At 56.5% G+C, this 20,181-nt stretch overlaps 2 protein-coding genes across 16 annotated transcripts in view; one reads left to right on the plus strand and one right to left on the minus strand.

The window, feature by feature from the left end:
* The first annotated feature begins 893 nt into the window (after nucleotides 1–893).
* HYI (hydroxypyruvate isomerase (putative)) lies at nucleotides 894–3,807 on the plus strand. Of its 2 annotated transcripts, none has more exons than XM_056355390.1 (8): nucleotides 894–1,104; nucleotides 1,187–1,298; nucleotides 2,391–2,505; nucleotides 2,629–2,728; nucleotides 2,913–2,962; nucleotides 3,137–3,206; nucleotides 3,343–3,477; nucleotides 3,673–3,807. In XM_056355390.1, exons 1-8 carry the CDS (start codon nucleotides 909–911, stop codon nucleotides 3,759–3,761), a joined length of 867 nt encoding a protein of 288 aa, XP_056211365.1. In that variant the 5' UTR covers nucleotides 894–908; the 3' UTR covers nucleotides 3,762–3,807. The 2 variants fall into 2 exon arrangements, with proteins under 2 accessions (XP_056211365.1, XP_056211366.1); XM_056355391.1 differs by having other exon boundaries at nucleotides 2,650–2,728.
* Nucleotides 3,808–4,337: 530 nt separating this feature from the next.
* Nucleotides 4,338–20,181, minus strand: part of SZT2 (SZT2 subunit of KICSTOR complex) — a 60,550-nt gene continuing 44,706 nt past the window's right edge. For 4 of the 14 annotated variants that reach the window (XM_056355382.1, XM_056355378.1, XM_056355377.1 and 1 more), the window contains 19 exons: nucleotides 19,676–19,808; nucleotides 19,437–19,564; nucleotides 19,016–19,143; nucleotides 18,343–18,525; nucleotides 17,628–17,898; nucleotides 17,336–17,415; nucleotides 16,862–16,987; nucleotides 14,930–15,135; nucleotides 14,717–14,810; nucleotides 13,224–13,304; nucleotides 12,734–12,808; nucleotides 11,614–11,679; nucleotides 10,170–10,383; nucleotides 9,712–9,895; nucleotides 9,282–9,404; nucleotides 8,526–9,027; nucleotides 8,088–8,204; nucleotides 7,642–7,710; nucleotides 4,338–5,062 (listed from right to left, as the gene is read on the minus strand). In XM_056355382.1, the coding sequence (XP_056211357.1) occupies nucleotides 4,916–5,062; nucleotides 7,642–7,710; nucleotides 8,088–8,204; nucleotides 8,526–9,027; nucleotides 9,282–9,404; nucleotides 9,712–9,895; nucleotides 10,170–10,383; nucleotides 11,614–11,679; nucleotides 12,734–12,808; nucleotides 13,224–13,304; nucleotides 14,717–14,810; nucleotides 14,930–15,135; nucleotides 16,862–16,987; nucleotides 17,336–17,415; nucleotides 17,628–17,898; nucleotides 18,343–18,525; nucleotides 19,016–19,143; nucleotides 19,437–19,564; nucleotides 19,676–19,808 (2,927 nt within the window). In that variant the 3' untranslated portion in view covers nucleotides 4,338–4,915. The other 10 variants (XM_056355388.1, XM_056355389.1, XM_056355380.1 and 7 more) reach the window with 9 other exon arrangements.

The following is a 20,181-nucleotide window of genomic DNA, read 5'->3' on the forward strand; positions in this document are numbered from 1 at the left end:
GGCCACGGGGCCAGGGGCTGCCGAGGGCTTCTGCGGTGGCCATGGAGGAGGCGCCACGCGGGGCTCCCCGGCTGCCGGCGGGCAGCTGAGAGCCCCCAGGAACAGGCTCATCACGAGGGCTGCAAAACGTCCACAGCTCACCGTGCCACCTCTGCCAGCCACGGCACAGCCCCTGGGTGGCCACAGGTGGATGGGACACACACCCCACCCGTGCAGCCTGCGAGCCGTGCCGGGACCGTGCAGAGTAGGGGGGCTGGGGACGGGGGGCTGGTCACAGGCACCACAGGGGTGGCACTCCCACGCACTTGAGCCACAGCGCTGCAGAAGTGGAGATGAACATTTTATGGTAAAATATGCAGAGCGTGGGACAAAAGAGGAGCGTTTCTCGCATAATGAGACACTGTTAGAGACAAGCTCCCCAGGAAACCAATTAACACGGCGCTTTGTGTGTGTCAGGCCAACACCTGGCAAACACACCTTTCCCAGGGAGGACGCCAGCCGTGCTGCACCGCGGCCGCCCCCAGCACACCCCCGGCCCGCCGCCCCTCTAACGGGGACAGCAACCCCACCTGTGTCACAGGCAGCACGGGGCGGGCTGCGGCGTGGGGCCACTGACCCACACGGGCCCTGTGGCCCGGCGCACCGCCATGGCCGTGGGCACCTGCCGGGGGAGGCTGTGCCCCAGCACTGCCCCGCCGGGTGGGGGCTCGCTCCGCGCCCGGGGCCCCTCCCACCAGCCCCACGGGTGGGTTGCCGCCCGCGGCCCACGCGGGACACGGAGGCTGGCCTGCCCCCGCCCCCTGCCCGCCGGCCCCGCCCCCGCCCCACACAGCCACGCCCACGTTCAGGCTCCGCCCATTGCCCGAGGCTCCGCCTCTTGTCAGCATAGCCCCGCCCCGCCGCCCGCCATGTCGCTGCGCTTCTCCGCCAATCTCTCGTGGCTGTTCCCGGAGCTCCCGGAGCTCCCGGCGCGGCTGGAGGCGGCGGCGGCCGCCGGGTTCCGGGCGGCGGAGGCGGCCTGGCCGGCGGGCTGCCCAGCCCCAGCGCTGCGGGCCGCGGCGGAGCGGGCGGGGGTGCGGATCGTCCTCCTCAACACCCCGCCCGGTACCGCCGCGTCCCCCGGGCTGCGGGGGGGTGGGGGGCGCGGGGGTGCCCCGGCGCCGCTGACCCCGCCGCTCTCTCTTAGGGGACCCGGAGGCGGGTGAGATGGGGCTGGCGGCCGTGCCCGGGCGCCAGGCTGCCTTCCGCCAGGGCCTGGCCGCGGCGGTGCAGTACGCCAAGGCGGTGGGCTGCCCCAGGTAGGTGCGAGCCGGGACCCCCGCTCCTGCGGGCCCCCCGCGCTGCCGGCCCCGGCGCGCCCCCGCGGCCGCCCGCCTCCGCCGGCGCTTCCGAGCGGGGCTGGCCCTGGGCGCCGCTGCGCCTCCTGCCCGCCGCGTCCGCAGCCGCCCGGGCAGCGCCCCCAGCCCGGCTGCGCGGGGGGGACCGGCCCGGTGCCCACCCTGCCTGCGGGGCCGCCGCTCCAGCGGGCTCGCCGGGAGCTGACCCGAAGCCGCCAGGCGCTCTGGTCCAGCCCTGCCCCTCACAACGGTAATGCTCCTGTCCCCACGTCCCCACAACGGTAATGCTCCCTTTCTCCTCCCCAATTATACCAGTCGTTTCCCTCAGGACACCGCAACAGTTGCTTTATTGAAGGCGACGCTGCTGCCGGTGCAGCAGAGACACTGTTAGAGATGCAATTAGCCTGGTGCACCCCCCCCGAGAACCGGCGCGGCCCTTCTGTTCCGTTTACTTTGCACCGTTCCTTCCCGTAGGAGAGCAGCCTGAAGCCCTGTGGAGGGCTCGGGCCGGGCAGGCCGGGGGTTGCCCAGACCCACTTGCCCCCTGGTAACAGGCAGAGTGAAGCGGTGCTTGCCCCCACTGCGCGCCTTCCCCGCTGGCTGCCGAAGAGCTTTGCGCTCGCCTGCCTGGCCGCTGCCCCCCCCCCCCCGCTCTCAGCCAGCAAGCGGTGACACACGGGGTCCGACCTGCCCCTGGCAGAGGCAGCTGCCCCTCATGCTGGCCTCGGGGCAGCCCCAGCAGCGGGACCAGCAGCTCCAGCCTCGAGTGAAAGAGCCGGAGGCAGCTGGCAACAGAGGAAAGAATCAAAGGCTGCAATTTGTCAGGCAAAAGGTTCAAAGTCATCCATCCCTCGGTGTGCTGAGGTGGGATGGTGTGTGTTGGTGTCCCTGCAGCTCGTGCCTCCTGTGTGGGACACGGCTCCTCTACCTCCTGCTGTGTCTTACTTCCCCAGCCTGGCCCTGTTTTCCACGGACAGAGAAAGGTGTATTAGATCCGCCCAGCTGCTTGGAGACTGGAGCTGCTGCCTGTGGCTGATCTCTCTGTGTCTGCAGGATCCACCTGATGGCTGGGCGGGTTCCCCTGGGCACAGACCGGGCAGCAGTGGCAGGCAAGATGGAAACAACCTTTATCGAGAATCTCAGATACGCTGCTGACCTCCTGGCCCAGGTAGGTGGGGAATGGGTCCTGGTCCGTGGGTGCAGCTCTTGGTACTGAGGATGGAGAATCCCCTACCAGCCTGGCACGGGGAAGGAGCACTCCCTGCTGCAGAGGTGATGGGATGCTCCGCAGGGTGGCATTACTGTGTTACAGGAAGACCTGACTGGACTGGTGGAGCCTATTAACAACCGTATCACTGACCCTCGTTACTATCTGAACACCCTGCACCAAGGTAAGGCAGATGTCTCTCACCAAAGTCTCCTTCAAGGGAGGAGAAGGATCCCAAAGCCTGAAAGGCAGGAGGTTGCCTCACTTGCAGGGAGATTCTGAGGGAGCACAGTTGAAGGGGGAGGGTCTCAAAGCTTCACTACAGAGCTTCCAGCCGGGGGGTGGTCTCCCATTTCTTTCACCCTTAGCTGCTGCCATCCTGGAGAAGGTGGAGCGGCCCAACCTGAAGCTGCAGCTGGTGAGTCAGCATTGAAGATCCTCAGGGTCCACACCTTGCACAGGCCCACAGGGGAGTCCCAAGCTGTAGGCCTGTTCTCCCCTCCTGGGGACACGGGGAGGGACAGGGACTGTAGGACAGTTGTCCTTGACTGCTCACTGCTTAACAGCTGTACCATCCATCTCTCTCCCATAGGATCTCTTTCACTGCCAGATCATGGATGGGAATTTGTCACGCAACCTGGAGACATACTTCCCACTCATTGGTAACGCCCTGCACCCAGACTGGCTCTTCTGTGGCCATGGGGCTGGAGTGGCATGAGATGGGTCACCTTGTCTCATGCCTAGAGAAGGCTGCAGGCAGGGCTGCCTTGGGCAGAGCATCTTCCATCTCCTCCCTAGGTCATATCCAAATTGCACAGGTGCCAGGGCGGCATGAGCCTGACAGCCCTGGGGAGTTGAACTTCCCCTACATCTTCGAGCTTCTGGAGTCCCTTGGCTACACTGGCTACGTGGGGTGCGAGTATGCTCCAAAAGGTGAGTGGGCATGCAGGTGGCCTGAGCCCCTCTGGCAGGTCCAAGCGTGGGCCAACTGTGCAAAGACAGGCAGGTCCTGGGGGCTGGCAGGCAGTGGGCATCAGAGTCCCCCCTGGGGATGAGATCCCTGCCCAGAGCAGGAGCTGCTCCAGCTTGCCTGGGGGTGCCAGCAGGAGACCTTGTCTGTCACTGCAGGAGACACCCTAGAAGGTCTGGGCTGGCTGCGCTCATACTGGGAGAGCAGAGGGCTGCAGCATGGTGGGACCAGCAAGACTGCAGAGTAAAATGAGAAACCACGGGAATAAAAGTCAAAGCACTGGCTTAACAGAGGAGGCATGTCTGTTTTCTCTATGACTCGGTGGTGGTAGGTGGGATGATTCCTACAGCAACATTAGGAGTATCTATGTCGTATTTCCCTTGGGCCAGCCCAAGCAGTTGGACCCGCACATTGTATTGGGGGATGGCTTGGGCACCACTGTGAGTGAGTTCAGGTACACAGGAGAACCTTAACTTCCAGTCTGCAGGGGTGTCCAGGGAGAGGTTTCCAGTCTCCCCTGCTGAGAGGGAGCATTCACTTTTTGGCAAAGGTGTGAGTTTTCCCAGTCCAGCTCCAGCTGTTGTCTGAAGTTGGGAGAAGAGGGCTCTGGGCTTCCCTGTCCTGCAGTTCTCAAGGCTGCTGCCAGGGCCAGTGCTGACCCTGCAGCAGGTGGGAGAAGGGAAGAAGCAGCCCCCTGGCCGGCCGCCTGCCCACAGACAGTCAGGGCTGCATGCCCTGGTGCAAACCAGCCAGCCCCACAATCAGGGTTGCCTCTCCCTCCCCTATGGGAAGTCTTCTATATCCTTTGCCTATGGCACGTGAGTGGGGATCTGGTTCAGTTTATTTCATAGATACATCAATGACTTCAATGTACATCTCCATAAAACCTTCCCCGGCCCAGTTCACCCGTCCTGTCCCCTTCAGTGCTCTCCTGCTGAGACCAAAGGGCCAGAAGTGGGCAACCTCACTGCCCAGAGCCCTGAAGTGCAGAAGTCTTTCTGCCTAAAGCCAAAGCACTGTGTGGTGCTGCCCAGTGCAGAAGACATGCTGTGTGTACTCCTCTGTGCCTTCCCGGCAGGCAGACCTCGCCTGCAAATGCCAAAGCCATGTCCCTGAGAGTCGCTCTGCTTCAGCCAAGCCACAGCAGCCCAGCTTCTGCCCTTGCAGTTCGGTTCAAGGTCATCCCATATCAAACCCACTGAAAGCAGCACACCGAGGGCCATGCCAGCCAGCCAGCGATGGAGGTGCGGTATCCCCAGGCTCCTCAGATCAGTACCCCACTGCCTGCAGTGCCAGAGCACAGGTCCCCCCCCAGAGGCCTGTTCTTCGCCATTGTCACCCGTGGCACAGCCACACCAAGAGCTCTGGTACATGTGGTGCTCCAGGGTGTGGGCACCAGTGCTAGAGCAGGCCTGTCCAGAGGTTGAAGCAGGCAGTGTTGATAACTGACTCCAGGTGGTGGTATGTGGACACGAGCTGTGGCAGAGGGCTCTCACTGTTCTGGGGCTGCACTGGGAAAGGCTCCCGGAAAACCACGGTGAGGCTCTGCTGAGAAGGAGAAGCGGGTTAGGGGACAGGGTTCAGACCAGCACCATGCAGTCCCTAGCCCAGGTGCGCGGGCACTTTTTTGGTGGTGTCAGGCAGATACAAGAAGTCCCAAAATGCAAACAGTGCTAAACCAGTGCCTGCTCCTGTGAAGGGCTTGTTTGAGCGTCCTCCCGCTTTTTTTGGTGGAAATGAGGTGCAAGGATTTGTTCGCTCACTCTGTCCCAGCCCCCATGCATCTGTAGTTATACCAACTCCACCCCAGCAGCAGTTTAAGGAGAGGAGGGGATCCTACTGCCTCCACAGGAATAGGGGCTTCCAGGGAAATTACAGGGAAATTTCTTCTAAGGCAAAGAGTAGGAGTGCAACAAATGGGGAATGGGAGGAGATTAAATGTAATAACTGCAATCCTAAAAATAAATGCAGGCTCCTCCGTTCTCATTAGTGACTGTACTGACAAGGCAGGGCAAAGGCTGAGGGGAGCAGAGAACAGGGTTCGGAAGAGAAGGTTGCAGGAGCTGAACGAGAAGAAAAATGTGACTCAGTGCACTCAGATCAGCATCACAAAGGCAAGACACAGGGACTGGATGTTCTCCAGAGCTGAAATACAGCAGGTTAGTGGTAGCCTAGTCCCCTAGTCTAGTAGCCAGGGTCCCCTAAAAATCTCAAAGCCCTGAGAACAGCTGTGTAACTGCAAAGCAGCAAGTGCGCCACCATTATTTAAGAGGAAAGAGAAAGTAATTTGTGGGCCTAACTCCAGCAACAGACAAGGCTTTAGAGCAGGCTTGGAGAGAAAGAACCATGAGGAAAATGCAGCTCAGTGTTACCAAAGTGATGTGCTAACGCTAGAGTTCTCTTTGGTAAGGTAGTATTTCTAGACAAAGGGATCATGGTATATCTTATCTGAGCTTCAGGAAGGATTTGATGTAGTACCACATGGGAAATTTAGGTAAGCTGAAAAGACAGGAATTAACACAAAAATTACAAAGTGAATATGGTAGTGCTGAAGGAGTAGCAGCAGGCTGGAGAGAGGTTACAAATGGAGTTTCTCCAGGACAGGTTTTGGGACTCACGTTGCCTCGTACTTTAATGAGCCTGGCACAAATACGAGGAGCGTGCTGATAAAATTTGAGGCACTAATACAAAAGAGGATTGGGATAATGCAAAAAAAAAAAAAAAGCCCTAGAGACTTTTGAGAGGCCACAGGAATGGGATGAATGTTAAGTGCAAAATATGTGTGAGGAACACAATAAGATGGGAGTCAGTGGGAGAGCTGATGGAGGGCCTGCGCATATCATATCAGTGACCACAAGGTGATACTATGACCAGTAAGACAAGACCATGAAAAGACAAAATACCACCCTAGGCTGTACCAGAAGCACCAGGCAGGACAGCGAAGCCCTAGTGCAAACACAGAAGGCTCTGCTGAGACTCCTCAGGAATACTGGGTGCAGTCCTGGTCATCTGTAATTACAAAGGCTGTCCTGAGCCATGAAGGGCACTGAACGACCACGAAGCTATTGGGGAAAGGAAAGGAGGCTCAAGAGCTCAGCTTGCTTAACACAGCAACGCCGAGTTAGCAAAAATTCCACCTTCAGATGTGGAGGTGAATTTAGGGACCAGGGAGGAAGCAGGTAGCTGCACAGTGAAGAGCAGTTTCAGCTGTGAGCTACCACTGGCATGAAGAGGATGGAACTGGCCCCAACAAAAGCTCCAGCAGAAAATAGGAAGGGCTCTTCACCATCAGGTGGCAGGAGGCACTGAGCAGCCTTCCAACGGGCACCACCTCTTCTGTTTCCCCTACCTGCTTTTAAGATGGAGTGTGAGTTATTTACAAAAGGATCAGTTAACCTGCAGTCTGCAAAGCCTTGCTGTGGGCTGAAGCATCCTGTAGATGCCCTGCTCTCACGTGGAGCTGCACTCCCTGTGACCTACCCTGCGCCCCGCCTGGGAGCACAAGTGACAGCAGAGTATTTTTGCCCTCGAGTCCAGTGAAGGCCAAGGCCCATGCCGGTTTGCTGGGACCCTCGCAGTGCATGTCCCCTTCCGTTCTGCCCAGGCAGGAGCAGCCTGACTCCTCCCAGCCAGACCCAGTGTGATCTGGCTTTGGGCTGAACACAGGACTCTTTAGCCTGGACAGAAAGGCAGCTGAGAGCATGATCCAAAAACAACCCTGTGAAGGAAAAGAGGATCCACTGCTCACTGTTTTCCACTACAAGAACAAAGGGGCATCACATAAGAAGAGCAGGAGCTTCAAAAACAAGCCAAGGAAGGTAGCTCTTCACCTAGACTGTAAGTGTCTCATGGAGCTGCAAGTCAGGGGAAATAATGGATGCCAGAAATTAACTGAAAGAAATAAAGCTGCAGAAGGATACTAAATAAATGCAAAGGCTACTTTGGCTCAAGGATGGGCCTGAGTTAAGATTGTCAGATACTGAGATAGTATTTAGGAGAGGTGTTATAAGCTTCTTGACCTGCTGTTGTTCTCCCCATGCACAGCTGCCCTTGGCCACTGCTGGATGAATATAGAGAGATCCCTGGCCTGAGCCAATGCAGCCGCTTTTAGCTCCCCAAGTCCTTACCGTCTTTCCTGAATGCGAATCAAGAAACACAAGAACGAAGCAATCCGTGAACTTCTGGTTGAGCACCACCTGTCAGGAGAGCCACAGTGTATGTTGGAAAGGAGACAGTACAAATCCCTGGACAGGGATACAAACAACACCCACCCAGGGACATGCTGATGTGCAGGACGAGTGGCACGATAGAGCCATGAAGGTGGAAGTCTGCCTGGCTCACAGGTGACACTGCCAAACCATGGGGCTATAAATGGCATGAGGCTCTGGGGGCGGGCAGACAGACACTGATGTACCACAGCTCATGCTGCACCAGTAGCAGAGCGGAGAGCAACATTGTGATGGCACCTATGTTGTCCTAACAGCACGGGCCAGGCTCAGACTGTGAGAAGCCACAGCAGGCAGGGGCACTGGACAGGGGAGAGAGGCTGCAGGTGGGTGGCAGGCTGTCTTACCAGATACTGGGTGCCAGTTTCAGCATTGTGGAAGTGCCGACAGCTCTGGGGAAAGCGGCTCAACAGCACTTTGATGAGGCTCTGGTACCAGGAGACTGTCATGGTGAGGAAACATCCCTGCAGGCATGGAAAAGGACTGATTTCAGCCTCCCTCCAGCCATGGCACCAGCAGCCATAATGCTACAGCAGCCTTCAGACCCCAAATCATCTGCATCCCTCACAGCCCACTAAGGCATGCCGACCTAGGACTACTCAGTCTCCACAGACAGGTCCATGCAGCCGCCCCCTTCCCCTGCCAGCTAGGAGCTATGTTCCTGCCTCTATCTTCCCACCAAGCAGGAAGAGACGTGCCCTGCAGGCCCTTCACCCGGTGCCCCGCTCCATCCCCAGAGCAGAATAGCGGCTGCTGGATACCGTGACTCCATTCCTGCTGCTCACCAGTTGGGGGTCGACATCAGCAATGGATTTCCCATGCACGGCATCAAGCAACTCCTCCAGCTCCACCAGCGAGAGCTTGCCTAGCTTCAGCTTGTCAGAAGCCAGAGGCTCCAGCAGGAAAAGACGCTTCCAGAGGTTGTCCCTGCGGCAGTGGCACTTGGCCAGCTGCACCATGCTGCTGAGCTGCTTCTGGGCTGAGGCCACCTCAGAGGCCAGCAAGGGGAAGAGCGGCGAGGTGTAGAAGAGCCCTGGCCCCAGTTTGACTTGTGTGCCCCCTGTGTAGAACTCGCTGCTGTCCTCCACATCCTGCCATAGCTCCCGCTCTGTTGGCTGCTGCTGCCCCAGGCTCGTCTCTGGCTCTGCTGCCTCCCAGGCTGCTCGGCCCACCACAGGCTCCAGCACTTCCCGCTGCAAGCGCGGCAGCTTCTTGAAGCGTCGCATATCAGCTGTGAGCCGAGGAAAGAGCTCCCGCTGGCTAGTCATGATGACATAGAAACGCAAGCTGAGAGCAAGGAGACACTTGTGACTTGGGGAAGGGCTGCTCCCGTCTCATCTGGGCTGCAAATGAACCATGGGCCTCTGTCCCTGCCAGCAAGGGTGCTCTCTGCCCAGACAGCATACTGCCTTGTTCCCTGCAAGGATCCTCAGACAGCACCAAACCTGCCTGTGACGTCCCAGACAGAGCCAATCCCTCCCAGAGCCCTCCTCCCCTGCCAGGAATTGCTGGTGTCACATCTCTGGGCCCCCAGTGCTCACCGGAGCATGCGTCTCTCTGCCTCACTCTGCTCCTCAAACGGTGCTGCACTGTGACACACCAGGAGGGACACATCAAAGTCATCATGATGACGCAGACCTTCAGAGTCCTTGTAGGAGCCCGAGCTGGGAGCAAAAGCACATCAGTGTGAAGAGGACCTTGCTTTGTTCCCCCAGAGCTCTTGGTCACAACAGAACTATGGGGCATGGGGAATTCGACACAGCAGGCCTCCTTAGAAGTGCTACGAGAGATGTCAAGGGCATGTGCACACATGGACATCACCCCGTTGGCCATCTCAGAAAAGCTGGGCAGAACTGCAGCCTGCCACTCTGTGGAACAGTCAGCTTTGCTGGCACCTTGGGCCAGTGTCCCCAGGACCGAGGGGCACCCACATCTCCGGCAGCTCCAGAAACCTGCAGCAGATGTACTCACCTGTTCCAAATAGATACCAGCGCGTATTCGTTCTGCTCTGTGCCTGGCGTCCCCTTCTTGTTGTCACTGCCTGTGGCCGGCCGGGCCATGCGCAAGGGTTTCATGTGGTAGGTGTTGGCGTGGTCAGCGATGTAGTTGTACAGCTGGTGCGCAGTGATCATGTTGGTGGGCAGGGCCAGTGTGCCTAGTGGAAGAGAACATGTTGCTATCACAGGAAGATGCTCAATGCCTCTTAGCTGGGCAGAGCAGTGTCCTATGAACTACTCTGCGGTACAGAGCAACCCACCTCCCTTCCACAACAGGACACCAAGGACTTATCCTGGAGCTGCACACCCCCCTCATGTCACCCTCTCCCTGAATGTGCCAAAGGTCAGGTTTGTTTGTAAAGCACTTGGAGACCTTTGCCAAGTTATGGGCTGGCAATCAACCCTAGACTGATCACACGTTGCACTACAGACCTTGGAAAACATGGTTGCGGCCAAATTTGGGGATGTCAGTGTGGTGGGCGATGAAATCCTCCAGGAAGCTGGTGAGATGGTAGCCCTGGCGAAGAGTCATGTGGGAACCCAGCAGATACTGGTGGACTATACGCAAGTGGAAGTCATAGCTGAATGAATGCACATGCATGAGGTCCCGCACCTTGTCACACTCCTCCGTGAAGAGCATAGAGAGCTGCAGAGAGGGAGTCAAGGCAAGAATGTTACCAGGCACCTCACGGCCTCCTGCGAAGCCTTGCTGACAGCAAGGCATGGCAGAGCCAGCGCAGCCACCCCTGCCCCGACACCAGAGCAGGATGCAGCCCAGAAGCTGTGTGCACAGCGCAAATAGCAGACCTGCAGGCCTGGCCCCAAGGGATCCAACCTGGTAGCTCCTTTCACACTTGATCCCACTCTTGGTCTCCATAGCAGCACAGACTGATCAGCACTGCCTCCCTTTTGACATGAGGTTCATCCCCCTCCTTGAGCCCTGTGGCTATGAAGGAGGACACAGCTGAGGGCTGCTCTGCACTGCCTATGACCCAGGTGGGTACAGGACACGCTGGGGCTGGAGCCCCAGCAAGTTCTGGATCTACAGGCAAAGGCTGACTCCCTGAACGTCCCTTGAGGGCAGGAGGCAGCACAGGGGCCTGTGGGGAGTGGCTGGACCCAGAGATGGGCAACAGCAGCGCTGCTAACGCCCTGGGCTCAATTAACTAACAGGGACCCAGGCTGGCTGCTGGGAAGCCAGATCCAAAGGTGACTGGTGTGTCACAGCTGTGCCTGGAGAGGACCCCTCTGGCACATGGCCATCACCTCTGCGCAGCATGCCGGTTTTTCACTGGGGCAGCACCAGCCTTCGCACGCTCACCCCTGGCCACACTCCCAGCACAACTGCAGCTACCGTGCCAGGGGACGGCACTGGTGAAGTACCCTCGTGCCAGGAGACCACAGTTTTAATGTCTTTTGGCTCTCTGACATCTTTGAGCAGTTGACCCACATTAAAATCCCTTGGTTTAAGAAGGGGCCAAGCTGGGAAAACCAGCAGACAGGAGGCACTGGCAGGAGGAACAGGCTGCCCTCACTCTCTGTGCCGCCTGCATTGCTGCTGCCACGAGCCAAAGGGCAACCCGCAAAGCCAGGACAAGCCCAGGGAGAAGCCTGGAGCTCTGCCCCAGGAAAGGCAGGGCAAAGAGCAAGAAACACAAGGCGCTGCCCCCATGCCAGCACCTGGGGCCCACCCCATCCTCCTCCCAAGCTGTGCTGCCCACTGGGGTATGTACTGCTACAGAAGGCACTGGCGCAGGAGGCAAGAGGCAGCTCCAGCAGCCAGGCAGGAAGGGTGGAAGCACAGCCAGTGGGAGGTTCAGCCCTGCACTGGCAGGTCCTGCTGTGCTCAGCATGGCAGCATGAGGAGAGGACGTACCGCAGACTCAGAGACGGAGCTGGGTCCCATGCAGCTCTTGCTGCGAGCTCTGGCTGTAAGAGTGCCCTGATGGAGAGAGATTCACAGCCAGTGGGAAGAGAGACGAGGCACTGCCCAGCCCTGTTCCTGCATCCAGCCTGTCCTGCACAGGCCCAGGGTGGGACAATGGGAGAGAAGGGGCAGAGGGGGCTCAGCTGCCTCACCTGGGGGAACACTGGGATAGTCCCAGCGTGTGGGAAGGCTGGCCAGGCCCCTGCAGCAAGCCGCATGCCTCTTGCCTGCTGCTCCCAGGACCATCCCCTCCCACTGCAAAACCAGGCAAAGTCTTTTCCCAGGTCAGCCAGAGAGAGCCTGGATGTTCCCTGCAATGCCAGCTGCAGCCTGGTAACCCTGCCCTGCGCACATGCAGGCTTCCCAAGAAAGGTTCAGCAAACCCTCAGATGAGATCCTGGCAGGCTCTATGCTTAGGAGAGCCACTCTTGGCATATATAAGATGCAGCCTTGCTCCAGAGCCACCTTGGAAAGGACAGCATGGTCATGCATGCCTCCTGCCTCAGACAGGCTAGGGCTGGCCAGCCTCCAGTGGGGACAGGCAGGAGACACCACGGCACACCAAAAGAGAAGAGAGCAGGCAACCCCATGGTGTTGTAGAGCAAGCCACAGATGTACCATTACTAGAGTTTATGGTGCAGAAAGTGATCTCCTCTGGCAAAGGGTAGCCAGCCATCTTGACAGATCCCTGTTCCCATTCTGCTTCTTTCTTGTTCCAAGGGGAGCTTGGCTTTCCATGCACTGACTTTCCCTGGAGGAGTCAGCTTTGCCAGAATTGCTCCTATTCCTCCCCAGTCTGCTCTGCCTTGCTCCCCAAGTTAGAACAAGAGTCATCCTCTTGCCAAACCTCCCACTCCCTTTCACTGCACTCCAGAGCTGCTCAAGCAGCATGCCATGGAGGGCACGTGGCTGCAGAAGGCTCTGTGTGGTTCTGCTTTTCCGCAAGGAGGGAGCAGAGCTCTCCAGAATTTGCTACACCTGAAACGCCCACTCTGGCCCAGAGATCGCTGCCTCCCTGCAAGCATACCCTGACCCTGAGGAGGACCAGCTGTGCCTGCAAAGCCATTACCTGAGAGTTCACAGACTGGCCCATGGGGATCCGTGAGCACTCCAGCGCATACTGCTTCACACAGAAGTAATAGCCCTGGAGAAGAGAGCACACGAGCGTAAGCCTAGCACAGGCCTTGGACCTCTCCAGGGAAGGAGAACAGCCCCCATGCTTCACCCTCTGGGCTGGGTCCCAGACTCCTGCTCCATGTTTTGTCTCCCCTCTGGTCTGAACCAAGCTGGCCCGGCCAACACATGGCTGAGCACAGAGCCCCCTACCTGATGCTGGGCCCTTGCGTCTGTTAGGAGCCCCCCTCCAGAGAACTCTTACTGCTCTGAGCCCTGCAGAACCATCTCTAGCTGATCCAGTCCTGCAGGGCCATGGAAGAGGCAGGACAAGAAACAAAGAATCACATGCCTGTGCTGTAGTCCTCCTCATCACTCACTCTGTCATCTCTGAAGACTATCCTTGAACACCCACAGATCATACTTTCTTCGTTGTTCTCTCTTACCTGGAAGGCCAATTCCATCAGCACAATCCCACCCGGAAGAGCTCTCTGTAGATGATAAGTGGCAACAGCAGGACTTGTGCTCTGGGAAGAGAAGGACAAAGCTGAAGAGAGTCTCTGGCACAGCGGAGCAGCCCGCACACCAGGGTACGAGGCTGCCACGAGGCTCTGTGGCAGAGGTGGAAATAGAGGAGCCTCATCAAATGAGCACCCTCACTGGAGGGAGCAGAACAGACATGCCAGAACTGACTGAAAAGAATTCTAACGAACCTAATAAACAGTCTTTGAGAGAGCACACCAGGCACACTGCTCCCTTCATCTCCTGCTTGCTCACAACAGGGTGTCTCTAGAGACTGAGGACACTGAGCTGAGAGGTGATGCTGCCCACAATACCCCACTCCCACCTCTCCCTGCTGAGCTCTCCCCAGACCATTACATCTGCCTGACACAGCAGCTATCAGAGGCATCCAGTTTAGACTCATTGCTTACTGCCAGCAAATTCACTTGCCCTCTGTTCAGTTCTTCCAGTGGATTGCTCTCTTCTCATTTTAACGGTAAGGCGTTGTCTTGCCCACAATCTCATACGCACATCAGCCAAAGGCAGGTGCCAGGAAAATGTCAGAAAAGGTTGAGCAAATGCTATGTGCTACCATCATCCCTGGGTGATTTCATGAGCCACGGGTGATTTCTGCCTATCTAGCGACGCAGACGGGTTCCTCTTCCAGCTACTTACCTATTCTCTCTTGTAAGTTCATGTTCACAAAACTCATGTGAGCCCTTACTGTTCACAAAACCTTCTGATAATGACCACTGTTACCTGCTGCATAAAGAAACACTCCCTTCAGCTTTGAAACTGTCTCCAAATACATTCATTTGATGGTGCCTAGGTGTTGCATCAAGTAAGACAGCAAGGAGTCAGTCTCTTTCCAGGTTAGCTGTGATTTGGTAGAGCTCTGTCCTGTTCCTCCTTAGCTGTTGCTTCTTTAGACATGAGGAACCTCAGCCTGCTCTGCCTGCTCTCACAGCAGAGCCATTCCAGGTTTCTCTCTTCTGACCTCTTCAACTTCAGTGTGCATGTCACTAACTAAAAACTCTGTCCCAGAGCTGCCCTTAGCCACAGGTGCTGTGGCTTCTCTCACAGGTAAACCTCCAGAATCACACCCAAAGGCAGCTGTCCTGGCCCCAGGTCACCCTGTTCCTTTTCTGAGCCCCCCACAAGTTGTTGCTATCCTTTTGAGATTTGCCCTGGTTCTGCCCAGTCCCAGTAAGGGGCTCCAATGGCTGCAAAAGGACATGCAGGAGGGCAAGGAGGTCTCACTGACCCAACATCCCAAAGATGGTGTTGGTCTAGACAGACTTTTTTTGGCTTTGGTGCTTTCTCTGCCCTCTCACATCCCTTCTGCCTGAAACTGATACAAAAGCCAACCAGGAGAACTGCCCCGCTCCACAGCTTGACTTCCATTCCAGTTCCACCCTTCTAACAGACATGAACTCACCTTTGGACTCCCCTCTGCTTTTGGCTTCGTGTAGGAAAAGGACCCTCTCCCCTCCACACCCATGGCTGCCAGAGCTCGGATCCGGCTTGTGCTACTGGAAGTGACAGCAGAGACAGCCTTGAGCAGGGGAGCCAGCATCTCCTGTTGCATCAAATCAGGGCATAGCTCAGTGTGTCAGCCCTTCAACAACAGGGTTCCTACAGTGTCACTGACCTGCGAGTGGTGGGTGAGGGTGGCCGCACCTGGACCAGAATGAAGCCCATACTCTGCAGGTACTGGATGTATTGCTGCAAGAAGGCATTGCACATCTCCTGCAGCCAGGGCTCCTCCTTCACCTTGCCGGGCAGTGCTTCCGTTGAGTCGCAGCTGTGGCTGCGGTCTCTCCCTGAAGCTGTAGAGTCATTTGAGCGGTGGCGCTTCTGGAAGAGAAAATAATTTCCTAAGGAGACCTGCTGTGACTGGCCTCCGCAGGTGACACTCGCTGGGACACCACCAGGTGCCCTGGTTGAGCAGAGGGCAGACCTCCCCTCTGCCAGAGAGCATTAACAGCTGGTTCCCCAAACACTGTCCCAGTGCATGTGCTCAAACACAAGATCCAGGATTTACTCAGCCATGGACGGACTAACAGCACCGCAACAGACTGCAGGAAAAGGTGCCCTGGGAGAAGGGGAAAAGTCACATCTTCCCCTACAGAACGGCTTCCACAAAGTGTTAGTGGCTCACAACTAGTTCACGCAAGGCTCAACAGAGCTTCAGCTCCCTGCTGTCATGGTAAGAGTCCAATCCCCTTATGAATCCTGCCGACTTCTCAGATTTACTAGTAGTTCAGTAGCACTCAACAGGAACAGTGTTTCCTCTTAACCATCCTCAATTCTCCTTTTGATGTCCTGAATACTCCTTGTCTTTGTGCTGTAAGAGACTGTGGTTTCTTTTCTTGATCTCTCTACTCCAAGCCTGTGGCTCTTTTTATGTATTTCCATCTGGTCTTTTGTTCACCTACCCCAGAGGCAGTCTCTTTACATGGAATCTCTCTGGCTACTCTCTGACCTCCAAGTCTCTCTAGTTCCATGCCTTTGCCGCAAGATGCTTGGTTTCACACTTACTGTCCAGGTGAAGACACTAACACACCAGTATTTTAGAAATGTATTGGAATGCCTAACACCCCTTTCTGATGCACTCTGAACAGTTTGTCTTTTATATCCAGCTGTTCACGAATTGAAGAAATTTGGTGAGCTGTCTGCTCTGTACAGGCTCTGCAGTCAGTGTACAATACAGGAGGAGTTCAAACTTCTCTCCATGTTGTGCTCTGTTTTACTAGGAGCAAGGTCCCAGCTCCCACAATAGCTCTCATTTCACAGGCTACTCAGTTCCTTGCAGTCTTTTTCTGTTCCAACCAATCTGAACAGCCACACAGCATCGCAAAGCTTGGCACCTCATATGTACTGCGATAAATGATCTGGAGATACAGAACCCAATACACAACCTTGAAACCCCTGCTGCCTGGTTCCTCAAATTGAATAACCAATTTTCATTTTGCTCTGTTCCAAAAACAAAGTGAAGTTTTCATTCTGTGATGATATTTTTCCCTTCACATGCCAGTGCTCAATTTCTGTAGTAATCTCTGCTTAAAGACCCTGTCAGAATCCTTTTGACATCTAGACAAATTACAATAGCCTGTTCTTCCCTTCTGACACACATATAGACCACAAACAGCTGGTACGGGATCTACACTGGTTAGAGTCTGTCAGGTTACAACCTGCTCAGGATTCAGCTGCTTTGCTTTCAATTGTTCTAGCTATTTGCTGGGCCCAGAAAAGGTTTACCAGGTCTGGCTGCTGAATGCATAAAGGGAAGTTTTGCCCCCCCAGCAGATCAGTACCAGAAATAGCTCTCTGGTAGCTTCACTAGACTCAGCCCTGAATTCCCTGGATAGAAAAACGAAGTCAGTCTTCCCCAGGGATGGTGCAGCTGCAGAGAAAGGCTTTGAGGACCCAAGGATTTTCTCAGCCTCCGTCTGACAGGGTGCAAACTCATCCTGTAATGCAGGAGTGAGCTCAGAGCAGCCGTATCTTGGGCAAAGATTGCAAAGCCATCCTTTGCCTCAGTGCACAAAGCCCAACCCCACCGGCATTTGCTGACACTCACCTTCCCCTCTACCTTGCCCTGCTGGTCAGTCTGGATTTGCTGCCGGAAGGCCGGGTCAAAGAGCAAGGGGGTAGCACAGTAGTGAACCAGGCGCGAGGACTGCTTCAGGGTCTCCAGGTCTGCCAGCTGCAAAGTGCAAGAGGAGTACGGTTACAGCACACATCCCTCATCAAGCCTGGGAACAAGCTGTCTGCAACACTGCACTGCTGTTCAAACGGAGATCAAACACCAGAGGGAACCCCCTCCTTTGCAGCCTTTCCAGTGCTGGGCAGCGAGGCCCCGTGACCAAGTGTGCTGCTAGAGCCCAGCAACCCCAAAAATTCAAGCAGAGAGCACGTACTGCCCTGCCAAACACCATCCCCAACACGCAGCCTGCCCTGAGCTCCAGCACTCCCTTTGGCACAGGGAAGCTGGTGCTCCCGGTGTGCTGTAGGAAGGCCCAGCCTGCCGCCCACCTGCCTGGGCTGCACTCACACTGATAGGCATGTTGGACTGCGCCGACCTCTGCTGCCAGGTGACAAAGAGATTTTCAATCTTCATCTGCTTCTCCAGCTCTGGAGGAGAGAGAGCAGCCACAAGAGTGTCAAGTCACAGCCCCAGATATTGCCACTCCACTCCCACCCTACACATAACCCATTCCTCACAGCACCCTGACAGAGGCTGAGAACTGTCCCCACTGCCAGAACTTGTTCTGCTCTTTCTGAGCTCCTTTTCCAGGAGCAAGATGATTAGACAGGCTCCCGTGGCGTCAGGCCCCTTGTTTTACCTTTCCTCTCCATGCTCTTGATTTCCAAGAACTGGGCCCCATGCCGAGACACGGGGTCAAAAGGTCCCAAGTCAGGCCCGTGGGGTATGCGTTTGATGGTGGTAACATCCCGCAGAGCTTCGTCAAAGGGCACCACATCGGGATGGAAGTGCAGAGATGGCAGGCTGCGGGCAGAGCTGCTCAGCCGGCCTTGCTCCTTGCTAGGTGGGGGACTGGAGCTCCGAATCAGCGCGTCTACCTCCAAAGTGGAGTTCAGGAAAGGATTTGGCTCCTAAGCAAGGAGATACAGCCATGTAAGCCTCCTTACTATCAGCCTTGGAGCAAGAACCCACAAGAACAGACTAGACCCAATTCTGGCCATCTGCAGACATGTCTGTTAGCCTTCTCCATCATCAGGCCCAAGGAGAGCAAGCCTTGGCCCAGCACGGCCCTAATGTGCAGTGGGAAGCCCATTCCACAGCCTCCTCCACCCTAAATAATCCAGTCACAAATTAAGTGCTGCCAGCAGCAGGACCTGGCTTCCCTTGCCACCTCTGGCTGTCTGAAAACGCAGAAAGCAACAGCCCCACTGGACGCAGCTACAGATGGACACATGAGCACCTGGGGATGCCTTGCCAACCAGCACACAAGTGCCTGCAAACTTCTGCAGACACCCCAAACTGCTAAGGCTCCTCCTGAAGGGGAAAGGATTGCCCTGCTTGGCAGGGTGCCCTACCTGCTTGCTGTCCTCATGCCATGGTGTGTCCATGAAGCAGTGGTGGTGGAACAGTCCCAGCTTCTGGCTGAGCAGGCAGTGCACGATGTGGGACCGGGCATTCTGCCACTGCAGCAGGCGAGTAAGGGAGCAGTTCAGGTTGGCCCCCAGGTCTGGAGACCAGTTGTAGGTGTAGAGTGTCAGCTGGAGAAAGAGGAAGGGGAAGAAGGCTGAAGGACCTGCTCAGAGAGGGCCTGCATGGTGACACGGGCTGCCCCAGGTGCTCTGGGTACTTGCTGCAGCCAGTTCCAGATGACAAGGCTGGGACAGGGAGAGTGGCAACAGCTCATTCGCAGCCTCGCTGTTAACAGCCACACTGGTGGTGGTGGTACTTGCACTGCCAGCACAAGCGCCCAGCCTGATGTGGGCAGGGAAAGGACCGTGACAGTCCACAGTGGGGCAGCTTAAGTCAGAAACAGCAAGGCTGCTGCTCCCCGGCACTCCCCAGAGCACTGGCAGGGAACTCCCAGCTCTGCTTGCAGCACAAGCAGACATCTCACACAGCTGCTGAGGGCACCTGCCTGGGGAAGGCTGGTTGCCTGCAGAGGTACTCTTCTGCTCCTCTCTCTAGCCCTGGGCCAGCTGGGAACAGCCTGGCTTTCAGGAGACACCACCACACAGGCACCATTGCTACCTTTTTGTCGATGATCTCCATGAAGAGAAATCTTTGCCGGGGCACCAGGTCTCGTCCGAGGCTGGGATCAGAGCCTCTCTCTGCTGAGCTGAATTCCATGGCCTCAAAGCGCTGGAGCCCTTTGTGAGCTGGAAGAAGCCAGAGTTATGACCCTCAGTACCAGCTCATCCTGCTTTTACATCCCACATACCATTAAGGTGGCATGACAGGATGTTTTGCCGGAGTACTGCTCAGCTTGTCTTGAAATAAGGAGTTATAAGCCAATTTGAGAATAAGGTCTCAGGAGCTCAAAATAAGACAATCCACTGCCCACCTCAGGGCACAAGCAGTCTGTCCCAGCAAGGAGAGGAACGCTGCTCATACACTTCCCACCTCAAAAGCCCCCAGCACATAGTCCCGTGGACCCTGGCCGAGCACTTACCCTGTTCTGTGCTGCAACGCCACTGCTGGAAGTTGCGTCCCAGCAGGATGAAGTGCCTGACGGCTGCAGGGCGAGGGCTGGCACTCTGCCCAGGCTTATACGGCAGGAAGGTGGTGCCCCGATGGTAGCTGCAAAGAGCACCAAAGGTGGCTGACAAGTAGAGCCATGGGAGGAGAGGCTGGCAGAACTGATTGGCATTTGCTTGTGCCAAACAGCCCCCTATGAACCGCAAAACTCACCAGATCTGCTCAAACACCTTGACAGTGGTGTCGCTCGCCAGGGCGGTGACCAGGCTCACCACTTCCACCAGGATGGAGGACAGGAGGAAACGGGACACAATCTCCACCGAGCACTGCTGCACTGATGGGCACCCTGCACAGAAGCAGCACTGTCGTACAAGGCACCAAGCTGCCCCAGAGCTAAGCCCTGCCCGCCTGGGCAGTGCAGAAGGCTAAGGCAGGCCTGCTGCAGGCCTGCTGCCCAGTGCAGGCCAAGTTCCTGCCTTGCCAGGGACTGTGGTAGGCAGAGCTGGAGAACAAGGACCTTATAGGGAGGAGGAGAAGACAAAGGCTGGAATAACTCCTGGTGTCAGGCTGTAGCCTGAAGCAGAACCTGGACCAAACTCCCTGCATGCCCCGAGCACAGCAATTTATTCCCCTGCTTATTCCTTGTTCCCTGGCTTACTCCTTATCAGAGGAGGAAGACGGCTCTACCTTGCCAGCAGGAGGTGTGGGACACCAAAGTG

This window comes from Falco biarmicus, chromosome 11, assembly GCF_023638135.1.
Source record: "Falco biarmicus isolate bFalBia1 chromosome 11, bFalBia1.pri, whole genome shotgun sequence".
NCBI lineage: Eukaryota > Metazoa > Chordata > Aves > Falconiformes > Falconidae > Falco > Falco biarmicus.